Here is a 17,729-nt window from a genome sequence, read left to right as displayed (position 1 = left end):
ATCGACGCATGCTCCGGGTCGGCATTGCTTCCTGTTGTGAACTTCTAATAAGCCATAGAATGCCACCATGCTCAAATACTGATATCGGGACACGGAATCTCGTAGCTGTTTTTCGACTCCCGTTCAACTCCAGCGCAAGATCTCCGGTGCCGGAGCCTGACCAACAAAGACTGACTGACTTCACGGTCGATCGCAGCGGGGTATCCGCCCGTCCTTGCGTGGGAAATTTCAACGGAAAGCAAACGCAGGAATTTCTGACGAGAATAGAAACTCATTCGATTTTATTCGTCTACTAGAAGCTATGCAATGCTTGCCGCTGCGGCCGCAAGAAGAAGATTCGGGATGTACAAGCTCCTATGAGGGGTCGGATTAGGTCGTATAGGGGGTAGCGGGTTATTCTTGATCTCTAAGGCAACCCAATCGTTCTTATAGTGGACACCAGGAAGACCTCCCGGTTCATAACTCGTTTTCTCCGGATCGGCCAGGACCCATATCTGTGGGAGGAAACCGGTTGTCACTCCGACCTTGTCGTAGGGGATGGACTGGCGAGTTCTATGGATGTTGGAGAGACGACTGAATCATTCAACGTACCTTCGTGAAACCACGAGTTTCGTTCTCGAGTCTTGGGGCGATAACTTTGAACAGCTTGTGGACCAGCTCTTTCTCCTTGAGCCAGAAACTGGCCATCTCCATCGATCGCTTGTGGTGGGGACCATATAGGACTGCGTCTTGGATGAGCCTTTCTGCGTAATCGCGAGTTTCAGCGGCACGATCTTTCGCGGGAAGAATGAATCACAATTCAGATAGACATAAGATTATATCCCAAGAGCTTAACTAGCCACGCCGATGTCTCCTCGAAAGCATGATAGCAACATCTGGGGGCAAGGCCGATTCTCCGGAAACTCAGAACCAATCATCGAAGGGAGCCGTCACTCTAAGGTAGAGTCGAGGGCTTTGGTTTCCCAGGAAGATGTGAGGGTTCGAAGGCGGCAGTACAGGATGGGCTCATCAGCTGATGCCTCAGCCTATACTTCGCCGAAACTCCGTAAGGAGCTTCAGGAAGATTCCGATCACCGAAATATATGCCGAAGCTCCCGGAGGATCGACTCCGTTGATCGTAAAGCTTTGGCTAAACTTACGGCTATTGAGTTCAATCCGTTCGTGTCGGATTAGACCTCCGAGCATCACGCGGAGCTTCTCGACTCGACCAGGAGCTTCTTGAATGCATCTCAACTTCATAGACTTCGGACGAATCCGGTGCGCGATTTTCAGCGGTGGAATCGCCATTCTGAAGATCGATGTGACTGTTCGAGCTTTTTCGCGCAGGCAGGGCCAGAAGAACAACACCGGCGCGACGTCGTCTGCTTCGAGTTGACAACAATGAGAAGGAGAGGGAGCATTCGAACATAGTCGCGCATTTTTTCGACTAAGACACTTGGATCTGCGGTACTGCGGTGTTTCGTTTTTCGGCCCGCGGCCCACTTTTGGGACGATAATGACTCCCCACCTCAGAGGGCGGGAGAGTATCGCGATGCGCGGGATGGACCTCAGGATCCCCAGATCGGTAGACACAGCTCTGCGGTCACGGAAGTCAAGGTCGTGGGTCTGACAGTGAATGGAAGCATGAAGGGGCTGATCATGCCACTTTATCGCTCATGTCCACACCTCAATTATACAGCGAAATCTTTCCTCCCAACGAACACGGTCTCAGTGGATTTTCAGTACAACGCAAACTTTCTTTGCCGCCTCCTCTGGCTGGCTGACCGTAGAAATGATGTTGGAGAACATTTCTCACTTGAGATATTCATCAGGTCGAACGGATTCCGTTGGCACCGCGGGGCTCATTCTATCGGGATCCCGCTGCATCCACCATCATCAAGCCTGGTCACGCTCAGTAGAAACATCCGGATCCCAGGTTTGATCGCAGGTACGGTCTCTCTATTGGGCAAAGGCCACCTATCGGATAGGGATTGACGAGGAGCTCCGAGAGCTCAGCTCCACAGGTTTTCGACCCTTGTCCTATTCCTGTATCCATGCCTCTTGCAAGGGTGACCGTGACTCTTGGAGGAAATCTCCCAAGGGCTGTCTACTTGATGGTTCTCCTGGTAATCCGTCTAAGACCTAGAGACGTCTCGCTTTTGCCCTTGATACTATCTGCTCCACCCATGCCTCCGGACGAGCCGCGGTCATAGAATTCGGGGTGATGCAGGACCCATGTGGCACCCACGAGAAAAGCTGTTCTCCAGAAGCCGAGAGACGGCACATGGAGCGGAATCCGGCACCGCCGCGTTTTCGCGACGTTGAGCGGGCTCCGGTCGGCTCCTGATCTCGCTACGAAGCACCTCCCTTGAGGCGCGGGGCGGGGACTCTCGACGCTCCTCCCGGTCGTTTCCTCTGAGGAGGTCGCGCTGCAATCAATGCAGAGGAAGGTTTTATGACAGGCGAGAAAGTATAGGGTTTCCCCACAGATGAAACCGTCCAGGGCGAGGACCCCTTTTTGCCCGTGGAACTGAATGAGACGGAATTTCGCACGGAACGCCCGGTTTCTCCTCCGATGCTCGATCGCCTTACCCGAGGCGTTCTCGATGCCTGAAGAATCTGCACCGGCTCTCTTCGGATGCGCTGCCCGGACTGCTCCATACAAACCCTTCAGCGCCCACAGCAGCGGAGTCTCGTCATCGCAAAAAACTTCCATGGTTCCGGTCCGGCTGGCAAAGAACGTTTCATTGCTCCTGATGCGCGCAACAATGAGCTCCCCCGTGAATTCATCGGCGCCGCTGACTCCTGGAAATATTTCTTCGGGAGAGCGTACTGAACACCAAAGTGAATCCTGCTCAGCGATTCAGTTCTTGGAATAACTCGGGCTTATCACGCAGACTGGCGTACGGCGCCTTAACCCCATTCCGTGAAGGAGTTTGCGGGCTTGGGCTCGACAGCCAGAACGTGTACCGTGCATACCGAGGGAATCAGAATCGGTTTCCATCCGCTCCCCGCGGATCCACGCGGGATTCCCCGGGGCAGGCCATCGCCCTCCGAACTTCGGTAGCTGTTTTTCCCCGGGCGGGGAGAAGGATCCCTCTGAGCGTGGGAGCGAATAACGGAGTCTCGTTTCTCAAATCAGCTCGGCTTCTATCCCATTCTTGGCAAACTCTCGTGAGGCAAAAAATAACTTGTCCTCGAGCCTCGATCTGATCGCCTCTCTGCCAAAAGGGTTTGGTTAGGCATACCGTGAAGGGTATTCAGCCAATTCCTCCCCTCGAATCATAATTCATCTGACAGTAGGGGGAAGCCATTGAAATTGATATCGGTCGTACGAGGCTCAGTGAGCTTAGAGCAGCCAACGATTTGAAGTTTACATCTTCCTGCCATCCTCGTGAAATATTTTTCCAGAGGTCATCCGAGCTCGTGTGTTTCCTAATACTAGAAAAACTCTGATCCCTGAACAAATATAATCTGCAATCGATGACTCAACCCGCGCAGCTGTGAGTCGATCGGGGAGCTCGACGACCCTGCAACCGGAGATGGACCTTACTGTTTTGTTAGCAATTCGAGGAGTCGACTCGTCGGACGATGGCTCCTATTCGGGGCACGAGCCGTCGGAGGACTTCCTCGTCCTCCTGTACTATGGGCTAGTCCAAGAATCGCGGAAAGGAGTCAATCGCCACAGATGTCGTCGAGGAGCGAGTCCGGTGAGCCACGAATAGTGAATTCCACGGTAGAAATCGCTGAGCGAAGACCACGATGTCGAGAGAGATGGCGAAAGATCAGTGATAAGACTCGATAGATGTCTATCGCTAATCGGAGTGAAGATCGTATCCTGCAGGAGTCTATAGCGCTCCGAGCAAGCCGAGCCGTTATCTCGCGAGTCCAAGCTGTCTGTTCGAGTTTCAGCGACTTTCTTGCTTCTTATATTTACAGTCTGCCGCTGCGTCCGACTCGCAGTATCCACCATTTTTTCGGACAGTCGGCACAACAGGGCAGAAAACGTCGAGTCTCCATGCACCGGCACCGGAGGAGCACGGAGGAGCTCAGAGCTCAGCCTGTAGTGGCGATCATCCCGTCGTTTCTATCCATCTCTGGTGAATGAGCGTGCTCACGTCGTCAATACGTGAACGTGAAGTGGTGCTGTGCGCACGGCGAAATGTCAACGTGCACGGCTTAGTTTACAATCCGCGCCGATCATACGGATGCCATATGCACAGAGGAGCCTCGGCTGAATTATGGTTTCTGTGACTACTGACGAGTGACAATATTGTTTCCGGCTCCCGCCGTCGCACAGTGAACGAGTTCTAAATTCAAAAGCGTCCTCGCCGTCGACGCTCGCAAGCTCCTCTCTCTTGTCACGCCGTAGATCTCAGTTGTTGCTGCCGCGATTGGCAGCGGCAGCGACCGCAAAAACCCTCCCTTGATGCCTCCACATGCTGCAATGACGGTGCTGCTGTGTGAGCGCTGGATCATTCTTCTAGCTGCTGGCGCGCAGAGTGTCTAGGGAGCTGAGCTTCGATGCAGTGCTGCTTTGACGTTGCGAGGAGCTCGACTGTGGTGCGACTACAGCTGCTGGCGTCGCCTACCAAAGTGAAAAGTGCGAACATCGCTGTGTTCGGCTGGATGGGTTATAGCTGCCCGATCGCAGGGGTGGCAAAACGAAGCCCCCGAGAAGTGAAACTGGATCACCGTCGTTACGATGCCACTCAACTACAGCTACTCGCGCTCCGACTCTGAAGTGAATCTGAACGCTTCGGTGGCGGCAACCGCGCTCGACGACATTACTGTTAATCATCACATTAACAACAACAACATCAATCTTCATCTCCCCTCCTACAATAACAACAACAGCAGCAGCAACAACCGTTCTGTTGTTCCGATCAACAACAACAACAACAGCATTATCCAGAACCTGAACAGCAGCAACCAGCAGGTTCTCGGCAACTGTGGCATCCAGGGCCGATATCAGAGTCTCGGGAAGACGACTTGTCTCGTCGAGCTCGGCTCGACTCTATCGACAATCAACACTGTCAGCAACAAGGTTTCGAAAGATGAAGAGTCGGTGTCACAGCAGAGCTTGCCCGAATGGAGCAGTGTTCAAACTCTCAAGAGTTCCAAAGAACCCGGAGAAGAAGGTATGTTCCTCACGCTCATGCAGGTTCTCGGGCCCTTCCTGATCGCCGGCCTCGGCTCGATGGGGACCGGGCTCCTGCTCGACGTTGTCAAGGACTGGCACAACTTCGAGAACATCGACAGCCTGATCACCCTCGTTCCCACCCTGCTCGGACTCAAGGGAAACCTCGAGATGACCGTAACCGCGAGGCTGTGCACCGCCTCGAACCTGGGCATTCTCGACGACCACTCGGTGTTGTTGCGCTTCCTGCGCGACGATCTCTTGCTCACCCAGTTCCAAGCTACAATTGTGTCACTTTTGGCCAGTGTCCTGACTCTGCTCATACAGGGCATCAAGGATCCAGAGCAGATTACAGTGGCGAACTGTATCGTAGTGATCTCCTCGGCGGTGGTCACCGCGGCGATCGCCTGCCTCTTCTTGGGCTGCCTCATGACCCTCGTTGTCTACCTCAGCCGAAAAGCGAGGATCAATCCGGACAACGTGTGCGCCCCGCTGGCCGCCTCGTTGGGCGACATCTCCACCCTCGGCATTTTCGCCTACACTTCGTTTTATCTTTACCTTCTCAAAGATCATCTGTACATTCCGATCTTGTTGGCCATTGTTTTCATGTGTCTGTGCCCGATGTGGGGCCGGCTCGCGTGGCAGAGCCCTGAAGTTCGGATTCATCTTCAGCAAGGATGGCTTCCGATCCTGCTCGCGATGTGCATCAGTCTCGGCGCCGGATACATCCTCGACATCGCCAGCAAGAACCTCGAGGCTGCTGCGGCCTTCGTTCCGGTGGTCAGCGGTATCTGCGGAAACTTGTTGGTGATCCTCGTCTGCCGAATGACCACGGTCCTTCGGCGACAAGTTCGCCTAGGTGAAGGCCGACAGCTGATCGCAGACATCCGGAACGACCATCCGTTCAGCTGTCGGGGCAAACCGTCGGCGTTGAAGTCGTCGTTCCGAGTTCTGGCGGCATTGCCGTTCTCGCACATAATATTTTCGTTCACAATAGCGTATCTCACCAAGGGAGTGGACGCTACCTGGGTCTTCATGGCTGTGTTCCTATTATTCGTTTTCATTCACGGCTTGATCATGTTGCTCATGACTCGTGAAACTGTACTCCGGCTGTGGCAGTGGGGGGTCGACCCCGACGTCGCCTCGATTCCGATCCTGACGGCGGTCGCCGATTTGACCGGTGGTGCGTTTACTTGTATAATATTCGTTGTACTTTACAGTTTGCATGATTCAAGTGTAACAATGGCAGCCGATCCCATGACTGGTTCGGACGCTCTCCTGGCGACGGTGGGGCTCAATTCCACCACCATGGTCTACTAGTTGTCGGTACAATTCCATGACGACAGCGAGGGAGTCCTCAATGTATCTTCATCCTAGGATTTTAGTTTACAAATACACGAATACCACTATTTATTATCGTTTTCCATCGATCGTCTTATCTTTCCATTCACTTTCCGCCGGATCGCAGGGGGACAATATAACCTATCTTTGAAATGGCTCGGCTATCTCGATCCGTGTCGACTGTTGCCTAGTGAGATTGTGTACCTATTCCGACAGTGTGTCAAGTCCGGACGATGAGGAAATTTCGATCGACAGGCGATAGGCTTGCGCAAGGGTGGTGGGAGATAACCGAGGGTCGAGAAACTTGGCCACGAATCGCTCGAAGAGAAATCGAAAAAGAGCACACATGGTGGTGAACTCAATCTCAGTCAGTCAGTCAGCCTCGATAATGTCTTCTCCGGAGTTGATCAGATTGATCGGAGATTTCGTGCTCTACGACTTTGCCTGTGCTAAAGATTCGCGGCTAGGGAATCGATATCGTGCCGCAATCAGGAACAAGCCAGTCCAGAGAGAGTTCTAATTAAGACGGAGAATCCCGATGGCTCTTGCGGGACAGTACCTACTGCATTCGTCTCATCGATGGTAGCTTCTCAGGCAAGCCGGATTTTGGCGGTAATTTAAGAAGCATGCCGGGTAATCAGATACGCGCATGAATATGGACAAGGGCGTAATCTCGGCTTTTGGACTCGGCCATCTTCCCAGGCGACACGTCGTTTTTAAACAATAGCTCCTATGCTTATGAATGTCGTCGACACTACCGGAATGTGAGCTCGAGAACGGGAAACTGGTGAGAGTCCGGCAAACATTTATGGCCTCGTCACGGAGCGCTCGCTGTTCCAAGAGATCAGAGTTCGCTCCAATGATGCTAGCTCAACCGACTTTCGATTCGATCCATCATGATTGTGAGAATCGTTTTTGGATTTACGAGCGTCTGTTACGCCAGCCGGCCAGCGCTTTCCAGACAAACGACCGATGTCGGCGGAGAACTTTTGGATGAAGTTCTTCCATTCGGAAAGAAGTGAAGTCGAAAAATCTGCCGCCACGCAATGATCGGCCGCGACGACGCGATGCTGAAATCTCGCAAGGTGGCACTTCAACTTCCGACTCTTCCGAATGCTCTTGACGATTGACGGTGTGTGTCGGCTAGCGTAGTGACTGTTTGTCGAGCGGAGCTAACGAAAAAAAAGACGCTTCTCGCCGTCTGTTTGACTGATTTCGAAGTCAGGTTGAAGACAGACCTCACTTCCTTCGATGCCGCATTCTCAAAAACATTCCGGGAAAAAAAACGATCGTGGAGATCTATTATTGTTGGCCGATCCCTCCCTCCACGGGTGGAAAGCTCTCATTTCATGGGAGCGGCCGCTTTCCAAGGATTGCAGGGTTTTTTCCCCGAGTCAGTCCTTCCCCACCGAATCCCGTTCGCAGTCCTTCCTCGTGCCTCTTCACAGATTTATTCCCCAGATCCCGGGCGACAAATCCCTTTCGAACTTTGGACTTCCACGGAGAAGCCGTGTTCGAAAAGCGGCGCGCACCGGCGTCGTGGCTACATTAACTTTTCCGGTTAGCTTGACCATTCGGGTTCGGCATTCCAAGGTTTGGGATCGACTTGCAGGGACAGATCCAGACGCGTTATGGGATCTGGATTTCCGGTGGCCGATTCGGTTAAATCTCCCGTCGATTTGGCCGCTCAGGCCTTGCGGGCACCGCTGGCGCATTACACGCCCCGAAAATTCACCGTGAATCTTGCCTTGGAGCAACGTGATAGATTCAATTGTCCAGGAAACTAATGAGCCCGCGGGTTCTCAGAATTCCAGTCCAACCCCATCTTTTTTGTGAGCAGCGACGAGATGTTCCGCAGGCGAAAAATACCTCTCGGAGACGAGGACATCATCTGACTCCGATTGCTTGCTTGATCGTTCGATTGAATGATTCATTCAACCATCGAATAGATCGGTTTCGAGTAGTTTTCGCATGTCGCGTGAACAGCACAACAGATATGTCGTAGCGGATTCTCTCTCGCATAGTTCGGTTTGAACACCGCCAAGTCATCCGATCACGTGGATTGGCTTGCTGTCTCCGCTCGCCGAGTCGCTCAGATCTGATGTCTGCGCTCGTTCGATCCCTTCGGGAGCTGCAAGGTGTTTCTAGTATTTTTTTTCGCTCGGACTCTAAAATCTGATTCGCTTCGATGCGGTCCTCCAGAAGCCATCGGCTGATGTTCATTCGAGAACTCGACCAGAGGGGTCTCCCGAGAGGTATCCTCTCGCCATACGAGAGCTGATGAGCAATCATTTTCCGAATTTCTCAGGGTGAGGTTGTTGCGAACATCTGAATCTGGACCTCTGATGTCTCGTTCCTCCAGTACGTCACAGTTTACCCCCATGATTGGGTAGGACTTCAGAGAGAATCAGCCAGGTCACGAGAAAGCATCGGAAATCTGGTTTTGGACCACATCTCGACTGGTTTTTGGCCCAAATAGTATTTCATGAGTCTTGTTGCATGTAAGCACTAAGAGCTCGCGATGAGAAAGTCTAGGGAAGCACTATAGGACCTCTGGCGCTGCGCGGGTGTCTCTCGCGAGATTTCCCCGATTCCTGCTCATATAGATGTGTCAGCTGTGTAGGTGAGCGTAGTGAATCTCTCTAATGACGCTCCTAACGGGATGGCTCGTAATTCATGGCCTACCAAGTCTTAACTTGCTCATTAGAATGGGCAAATATTCGGCCGTGAGCTCTGGGTGATGGAGTATCTCCGCATGTCCGCCACCTATTTTTCGCCACACAGAATCGTCTCATGCTTTGGGAAACCCTTGCGCTTTTCCGGCGATCTCCTGGAACCATCGGCTCGTTCTAGCTCCTGGGCGAAGTTATCGAACATGAGCGACCGCTGTCGTCGCTTGGGACGATACCGTGTTCCAGCGGGGGATTCCGGTCCTTTCTCCACTGAGCAGAATTCAAGGGACGAGTCTTCGAGATGGAGGACATCCTCGGCTCCGACAGCGACAATCCTCAGCAGAAACCAAAGTACCTCACATCGGCGTGGAGGAAAAAGCACTTTTCGATAACAATCGACCTCATTATCAGTTGATGTTGTGCCCAGATCGTAAGATCAGTAGTATGAGTGATATCTGGAGAGCTGACTTGACTGTAGCGTCTGCCGGCTGAACAATGGCTTTCAAAGCGAACGATATCCTCGATTTTGGTTCTCCCGAAGGAGCTCGGAAGCGATATCGATGACGTTGCGAACCATCCTACGTGAGCTGCCCTAACTTGGATATAGGTTAAGTTCGGATCGAGGATCCCACTGTCCGACGGCGACTCCTCAGGAGTCACAGCGTTCCGAGCGTGTCAATGATCAGAGACGACTCCCTCCCTCTGTTCCCTTCGAATACCCTCCCGTCGGGCACCCGCCACCAGGTCTCATAAAGTGTTCACTCGGTCATTCACGACTCGCGGCCGTTCAGAAGCGGCTCCTCTACAATTTTGAATTAGAGCCTCGGATGTGGTGGGCAAGGCCAGCCCTTTTCGAGCCTAGGAATTCCAGGAAGAAAAATCATGGATCTGGTCTAGCTCAGCTCGAGCGCCCTCTGCCGCGATATTGGAGACGATTCAACCCCTGCCCCGGAAAGAAATTACAAGGAGAGCGACTTTTGAACTCGACCCTCCGTCTATTGCCCCGGAGACCTCGAGTCGAAAATGGAGTGATTGGGCCTTGGAATGTGAGACAACAATAACAAATAGTGATTACGGAGTTTTCCGCCGGTTTCCCGTCATAAATGTCGCGCTTGCGATGTACCGCCTCACGTCCGACTGAATTCCGGAACTTCCAAACAATCGTACGCGATATGACCCTTGTCGTCGGCGGAGATAAGCTCGACGACTCCAGTAAGGCGCTTCGTTGCGGTGTTTATGCGATCGAGAAAATCACCTCAGCCCAGCACACTGTGTTTCCAAGAAATGTTGCGTGAGCGATCGAGTTTTCGCAGCCGCGAGTCACCTTGATGGCGGCGATCAAGAAAGATTTATTTTGATTCAGATGCAACCAGACCATAGGGGCTCTTGACAGCCGATCGCGTGCCAACGATCCCGGGCCTGGAGCTCTTCTATGCGTTAGCTCTTCTAGCTGAAGAATGCCACATTTCACCACTGGAAGTTGCGCGCTCTTGTTTGATCCTCACTGCGCGTCGCATCCATTGTCCGTCGGAGGGGCATTCCCCGATGAATCGGAATGGCAATGACTCGAGTCCGCACCATAGGCCACCCCGAGTTCCCCTCTTCTCTCACGTCACAAATTAACTGGATCCAGAAAGAGTTCAGCTTGGGAGCTTTCGTATCATCGCAGCAGTCTCACGAGCGGAGATTCAACAGTTCAGCATATCCGTGCCAACTTAGTATCCAATTTCGATCGAGATTTACAACGACTGTATCGAGAGCTGCCGTGCGGATCATTTTCGATATCGGTCGCAGTCAATCTCGAGTTTTGTTTTAGCGGCTCACGCCGGACCGGTATCGTTTAGCGGGTGCCGGTGCGGAATGACATACTCTCGAAGAAGTTTCAGATTAGGCTCGCGCGACATGAAATTATCAGATGAGCATCGACTGAAAAATTGTTAATGGGGTTTTCATGAATTTCGGAGTCGGCTCCGGCACGATGGCATCACAATCGGATTCACCCCTGGAGAATCAGACGTCGGCGGCCTACGGTTTGGTTTGCAAATCACATCGGTGCTCCGCAGAGCGAAATACAAGTTCCGGAAAGACAGCCACTCCTCGCAGGAGCAGCTGAACAAATTCTTGTCAACGACAAAATCCATTCATCAGCCTTGTTCCATCGGTCGCGTCAGCGAGCGTTCCCAGCAATCCCGCACTCGCCCCTTGCGTCAGAGTAAACCAAGACGAAGCTGAACAGCTGAGTTCGAATGGTTCAATGAGCAAACGAAGACGCAGAACTCTCATTGCTCGGCTTTGACAGAGCGCCGCTAAGGCGCTGCAGTGAAAAATTTTGGGTAATCTGCTTGAGCGGTCGGTAAATTTCCAGACCTTGCGTTTTCCTCCCTTACGTAGCTTATTGTTCGCTCATCGGTGAACTCCACCGTTTGGTAGCTTCTGGCATCCGAGGCGTACACTTTGCGGACTGGAATGCTGGGACGATTTGAGATCGCGGAGGATCACGAATATTGTTCTCGAGAGGCGAAGACATTTTCCCACATCGTCTCGGGAATCCTTGGTAGGAAGCACCCCAGCCATTGAAAAAGCAATAACAGCCTAGCTGGGAAGTGCCCAAGAACTGAGCGATGGGATTGGAGGCCGGGCATTTTACGCGATGGTAATCATACGGAGAAAACGTTTGCCGCCAATGATCAGATGGAATGCTGTCAAGCCGAGTCAAATCTGTGAGGGGATGGCTCTCGATTGCGTTGTAGATCCGAGTTTGATTTGCGAAATTACGAGGGAGGGATACCGTATGCGGACTTGACGTTCTAGTTGCATGGAAGTGCCGTCGATGCAAGTTTCGCCGAGAAACCTCGTCTCGCATTCGTAAGTGAATCGGATTGCTGCCAAATTCCGATTTCAGATGGAGTTATCCGGTAGGCAGCCCTTGTGCAATGCCGCGATACTTTCCTCAGTATGCAATCCTCAAGGATACATCGTGTCCGCATGAATATTGTAGCAATGATCGCTGATCAGCATCTTCTCTCGATCAGTCAATACTAGCAATCCGTTCGGATGGATAGAACTCTCCTGTGGAATCTCGCCGACTAGGAAAACCTGACGTGGATTCGAGCTGGAAAGATCTGAAATCTAGGAATCTCCAGTCTGCCCACACTTGCTGAATCTTCTGGCAAGCTGTAGTGGTTTCCCTCCGACGAACGGACCGCGTTATCCAACTTGGATCCGCGAAACCGATTAATCGCCCCAAAAACGGTCGAGGAATGAGTATCTTGTCCCCAAGATCGGAAGTCCCGTATTTTCAGAAAATGAAAAGACACCGCAACGCCGATTCGCTATTTTGATCTTACAGTATTATACTCGGGAAATAACCAACCCGAGAAGCGTTTCATTAGGTGCTCGAGTGTTTTGCTGCAATGTCGCCGCAGAGATTACATTTCTGGTCACTGATCTCTCTTCCTCGCTAAGTAAGCTCGATGCCACCCCTCGGTCTCTGACCTTGGGAATCAGTGAGCGAGTAAAAATCATTTGCGAGGCGAGGAGCGGTCGATAGTCGATCCTTGAACTTCGTAGATCATCAGCATATCGAAGAATCTACAAGACATCAATTATCAGGTCTGACGGCATGGTTGCGATGCAAATGACGAGGTCCCCCGAGAGCCCGCGAGAGGATCCCATACTCAGGTCAGCTAGCTATTTCAAAGCCCTTCTGGACACAAGGTCGCTGAATATAGTGTAGGCGGCCGGTCACAAACACGCATGCAAAGGTGTCGGGACCAAAGTTCCCACTAAAAAATATTCTGGTTCATCTACACGGAGGGCCATAAAGTAAGAATGGCATAGAGTTAGGGCCACGGATAAATCGGGAGATGTTATGGCTGCTCGGTGGAGATCGACACGCGAGTTCCACGCTGATGATTCAAACGGGCCATGTAGATTCGCAGTCGTAAATTAGAGTTGAGTACCTAGCGTCCTTCCCTCTTTCTCCTGCTTAGAAGGAGATCCGAATACTACCGTTCTACTACTTCTGCGCATCAACGAGTCGAAACCTCGACAGGATCCCGAGGGACTGAGCAACGACATGTTATGGCGATGCAGACAACCTGAATCCTGGGGATTCTTAGCGCGTTTGCCGCGGAGTCCACGGGTTCATCCAGAGTATGTTGCCCCCAATCCAGACGATCTACGGGGATCGCTCCTGGAAGTTCGCTCCCGAAAGACACAGAAAGCTCGGATTTTCCAAGTGACTGGCATACAAGATCGAAACATTTTGAAATGACGTCGTTGGAATCGTGACATACTTTCGGAGGCGACGCTCGGCTCCATTCTTGGAATCCAGCCGCTGGAATGCGTGCGAGCACTGATTCCTTGAGCTAGAGGGACACTAAAGTTTTCTGAAAACTCTTTGAAGCGCTACAACGGATGTAGTCGTGAGGACGGTGGATCCAGGTGTGTAGACTATGTACATCTCAGCTAGAATACCACAATGAACCTCGAGGGTCTGTGGAGTCGGCTCGGGAATCTCGCGAAGTTCGAGCGACAATACATACACCGAATAGGATCATGCCCCCTAGAAGCCGTGCGATGTATTCATGCTCTTTCTCGATCATTCTCTGCATCCGACGCCTCCGACGCATTATGCTCGTAAATCGGAATCTCACTGAGGCAGGGAAGGAATGAATTTTAGGGTTGATGGCTCAGTCGATAGGAATGGGGCCGTATTTTCATGTTCGACTCGTTTCGCCAATTCTGTTATCCCCGAGTCTGAATTCCACGGGAATTCCATCGCTGGCAGCGGGAGATCATTTAGGAGAGCGCGCTCCCCAAGGTCGATCAAAATGTGTCGAAAGCTGATTTGATGTGCTTGCAGGCGGACAATGGAGAGAGGTCGGAACAGCTTTGCAGCGTGACATACCTGAGTATTTCGTATCAAGTGTAAAATCCTCGCGATGGCCTTATCGTCCTTGGAGACTGTTTTTCACCCGAATGGAAAACTCTCAAAAGGTTGAAAAATACAACAATAAATCGTGTGATTCTAATCGGGTCCATGCGCCCTCCGCTCGGTGCTCGCATTCCAATAGATGATTCGATAGTAAAGAGAATCGTTTGAATCAATCTTTAGGCTCCTAAAAGTGAGGTCGATATACTGCGCTAGCTTCGAGTGCCCGATGGGAACCGCGCAATCAAATCACTGTCGGCGACATGGGATCTCGACCACACATCTGCGAGCGCAAACATGACATAACTAGATGAAATTTATTGGATAGGAGGGATGAACCCGCGAGTTCAGAAGTAAGCCTCTGACAAGATGGAAGAGGAGCAGCGGTTGCGGACAGCTGATCATGGAGCGCTTCTTTGAAAGGAGCATAGCTGCCAATTTGAAGCAGGTCCAACGGCGAGGAAATCCGGACCGGGCGAGTTTTGTGTAGGTGAGCGGTGCGGGAGAATTAGAATGATGTAGATGACGGTGGGAGAGAATCAATCTGGGACACGTCTTTGATCTTTGCTCGTGGGTTGACCATCGGTACCGTCGGACCAATTCTCCCCTTCTTATGTTCACGAGTTGGACGCGGCGTTGAAGCGACCTCGTTGGGGTACTCGAGCTCGAATGTATCATACGATGCTCCAGGGACGAGCTGGAACGCCCTCTGGGATACCCGGATACATCCTTTGAAAGGTCTTCATGCAATAGCCGGGAACGTCCCTGAGAGGTGACCTCGGGAAGATTCCTCCCGACTCTCGAGGGGCGTATCATATATCCAGTATCTGGACTCGTCTGAGGAGAGCTATCACAGAACACAGCGTAGATCCCAGAAACCGCGAACCACCTCTCATGCTCTGAGATATCCCTGAAAAGCGAGCAGAACACAGAACGATCGGTGCTCCTCCCGTGTGTTCTCATAGGAGCACAGAAAACTGCAATCAAGGGTCGTCTCGTTCTTTGTTCGTCTGAAATGTACATGAATTGACAATTGTTATTCTAATGTGATTCGAAAAACAACGCGCCTCCAGAGCATGAGCCGTGTGGCTCGAAACAGATTCCAGGTGATCAGCGTCGCGTGGACTCGGCCTCGGAATGGGTTTTCTCGGTTCTAGTTGTCTCTGCAAAACCGTCGCTCGAGTTGCGGAGTTACGGCTACTATTGGCAGGTATCTTGGACTTTCCCGCGAGACAACAGCTGACGATGGATCACATGGGTCTCCCTGCGTTCTGCGGACTGGCTTTTCTGATGAATAAACGACCGAGGAATAGTTGTCATTGTCAGACAGAATCGTCGAAGAATTTGCGACAATATCAGCTGCTATCCAACATTGTCGATGAGGCCGATCTGCCCAGCGGAACTTGGGATCGGAGAGAAGAGCCAAGGCCATAGGGGAAGAGGTCAAGGGAGTCCACCATCGGCAGCATTGCGACGTCTCCTCTGCGTGAGGCTCATCGAGCTTTCCGGATATCCTGAGCTCAGAGCGATTGCGGATTCCCCCTCCTGGCAGAACGAAACGAGGTTTTTCCATCGAGACCACCCGCGTCTGAACACGGAAGGAGCTTCACCGGCAAAAAAGCGTTTACACGCGAAAAATAATCTAGTTCGACTCATGCATCACCGCCAACACACCTGTTCAACTACGCCACATCATGTCGAAGGGCTCGATCGGAAGGAATTTCACTCGAATCCTGCCACTTTCTTTCCATCCCTAAACGAGTTTTCCTGTCGAGTGACTCCTGATTTCTATTTCGGTAGTCATTAAGGATTTCGACGCATACACGAGAAACACTCGGAAAGTTCCTGCATCTGTCAGGATGGGTTGCCGGAAGAAATCCTGAAGCGAGCACCTCGAAGCAGATGTTTGAGTCTCCTTCGCCCGTAATTGCGTTTTCGCTTCGGTGGGCTTGGGAAGAATGTTTAACTTGAGCTCCAGGAAGAGAGATGTTCCCGGAGACGCGCTATCGATCCCGGAATGGTTAGAAATTAGAATGGAAGATGATATTCTTCTCATGCGATCGAGACCGATCTTCTGACCATCCGAGCCACGAAGATATGCACTCCTTCCAGTTGTAAGAGGGATAAGAGTCCCGGGACGTTTCCTTTTCCAACATTGTTCGCCTAGAGAATACTCGCACGTGATCATGTCACTTCCCCTTTATTTTATCATCCCGCTGAATTGGTAGGAAGAACATTTTCCGTCTTTCAGGGTTCCTGACAAAGGAACCATTGGTCTCACAACTACCCGAAATTGAGATCAGTCTTGTCGACGCAGATGGTCGTTTCCATGCAGTCGACTACTTATATTCATCGACGAATGCTGTACACCTGTGGAACGGTAGAGCATGAACGGATTCTGACGACATCAAAAACTCACGAAAAATATGATTGAACGATATGATTTGTTCACAAGCTTCCCTGCGACTTCATTCGTCCAGGGAAATATTTCCGCTCCAGCGAAAACAGATTCCCGTCCGCCTATTCGAAGACTGAGCTAAGCGATCTAGAATCGACCATCCATCGCGTGTTCTCAAATGCTCGATTCTTTCAGTAATGTTTCGCTCTGGAATCGACATGAGCAGCGGGAGATCGGGAAGCGATTCTCGTGCAGGCTACCTCGGGAATGGTAAATTTCATTTTCAAGCGGATTCACTCCTCGATGAAGAGGGCGGTCCAAGTAGAATCGTCGCGATCGAACAATGTTCCGTCGTCTAATCAGAAACCCGATCTCCCGAAGTTTTGCGGAAAAAGAAAGGCATGCTCTTACGAGCGGTGAAAAATCGCTTCCGGAAGGACCGTATTCCAAACCTCAGGGTTATTCATCATTTAAGTGCTCAAATCTCATCATCGTTTTATGTATTTGTTTCGATGACACTAATCATAATCTATTCAATTCAATACTCGGCTGGACTCCGACTGTTGTCAGGATGGGGAGCGACTCAGACAGCCTGTCTCGGAGACGGAGGAATTTCGTGTCGGGTAAATTTTCCTAAAGAGAGGGTCTTCCGTCAGAAGACGACAGACTTGCTGAGTCCGGGAGTTGTCGGAGTCTGAAAGACCATGGTGAAGGTACTCCGGAGGAACCGGGCAATGTACATCCGCTGTATCATTGAACAAAGTCTCATATAAGCTACTCTCACGCATAAGCGTTTGATTGAAGGAAGATGCGGTTTATCCATTCAAACCGTGAGGAGGAAGACGCTCTAGTCCTCAGTCTTGTGTACAGTGCGCTTATTTACAGATCAGCTTCTCCGCGACACTTCTCAGCGCCTCCCTGAGAAAACGATATGTGATCTTCGATGCGCCGGAGTTTACAAAAATAAACATTTTTAATACACGATAGTGGATTCTCATTGCTCTCCGACACCACAGAAATAAGATTGTAGCTCCCCTTGCGAAACGGGGAACGAGACGCTGCATAGCAGCGGAAATAATGAAGAATCTGATGAAACGATGTCCGAGAGCAATGCGGCAAGTCAATTCCGAAATAAAGATAAATCGTGAGTATTGCCCCCGCTTCCGTTTGCCCGAGAAGCAAGCGGACACTGCTCTGGTATATTAAAGTCCAACTTAAGCGTAAAACAGCGCCTTCCTTCACGTCCTCCCACGTGACCGTGAT

General features: G+C 51.5%; 2 protein-coding genes across 2 annotated transcripts; one reads left to right on the top strand and one right to left on the bottom strand.

Moving 5' to 3' along the window:
* Positions 1 to 257: 257 nt before the first annotated feature.
* mRpL17 (mitochondrial ribosomal protein L17) lies at positions 258 to 1,346 on the bottom strand. The gene is made up of 3 exons (XM_003744700.2): positions 1,140 to 1,346; positions 592 to 773; positions 258 to 494 (listed from the first exon to the last, which is right to left on the bottom strand). The coding sequence occupies exons 1-3, from the start codon at positions 1,285 to 1,287 to the stop codon at positions 300 to 302; spliced, it is 525 nt and encodes a 174-aa protein (XP_003744748.1). The 5' UTR covers positions 1,288 to 1,346; the 3' UTR covers positions 258 to 299.
* A 3,668-nt stretch (positions 1,347 to 5,014) lies between these two features.
* Positions 5,015 to 6,514, top strand: LOC100909224 (solute carrier family 41 member 1). Its single transcript, XM_003744746.3, has one exon. It carries the CDS (start codon positions 5,123 to 5,125, stop codon positions 6,437 to 6,439), a length of 1,317 nt encoding a protein of 438 aa, XP_003744794.2. The 5' UTR covers positions 5,015 to 5,122; the 3' UTR covers positions 6,440 to 6,514.
* The last annotated feature ends 11,215 nt before the right edge of the window (positions 6,515 to 17,729 follow it).

The sequence above is a fragment of the Galendromus occidentalis genome, unplaced genomic scaffold (assembly GCF_000255335.2).
Source record: "Galendromus occidentalis unplaced genomic scaffold, Mocc_1.1 scf7180000077474, whole genome shotgun sequence".
Classification (NCBI taxonomy): Eukaryota; Metazoa; Arthropoda; class Arachnida; order Mesostigmata; family Phytoseiidae; genus Galendromus; species Galendromus occidentalis.
Note: the sequence above shows the minus strand (reverse complement) of the source record. Positions and strands in the feature narration are given on the sequence as shown.

Bases quoted from the DNA above. Each gene is read 5' to 3' on its own strand.
- mRpL17 (XM_003744700.2), bottom strand. From the start codon at position 1,287: ATGGCGATTCCACCGCTGAAAATCGCGCACCGGATTCGTCCGAAGTCT. The intron at 774-1,139 runs GTAAGTTTAGCC...TTCCCGCGAAAG, and splicing joins ACGGATTGAACTCAATAGCC to ATCGTGCCGCTGAAACTCGC. The intron at 495-591 runs GTACGTTGAATG...TTCCTCCCACAG, and splicing joins AAACTCGTGGTTTCACGAAG to ATATGGGTCCTGGCCGATCC.
- LOC100909224 (XM_003744746.3), top strand. From the start codon at position 5,123: ATGTTCCTCACGCTCATGCAGGTTCTCGGGCCCTTCCTGATCGCCGGC.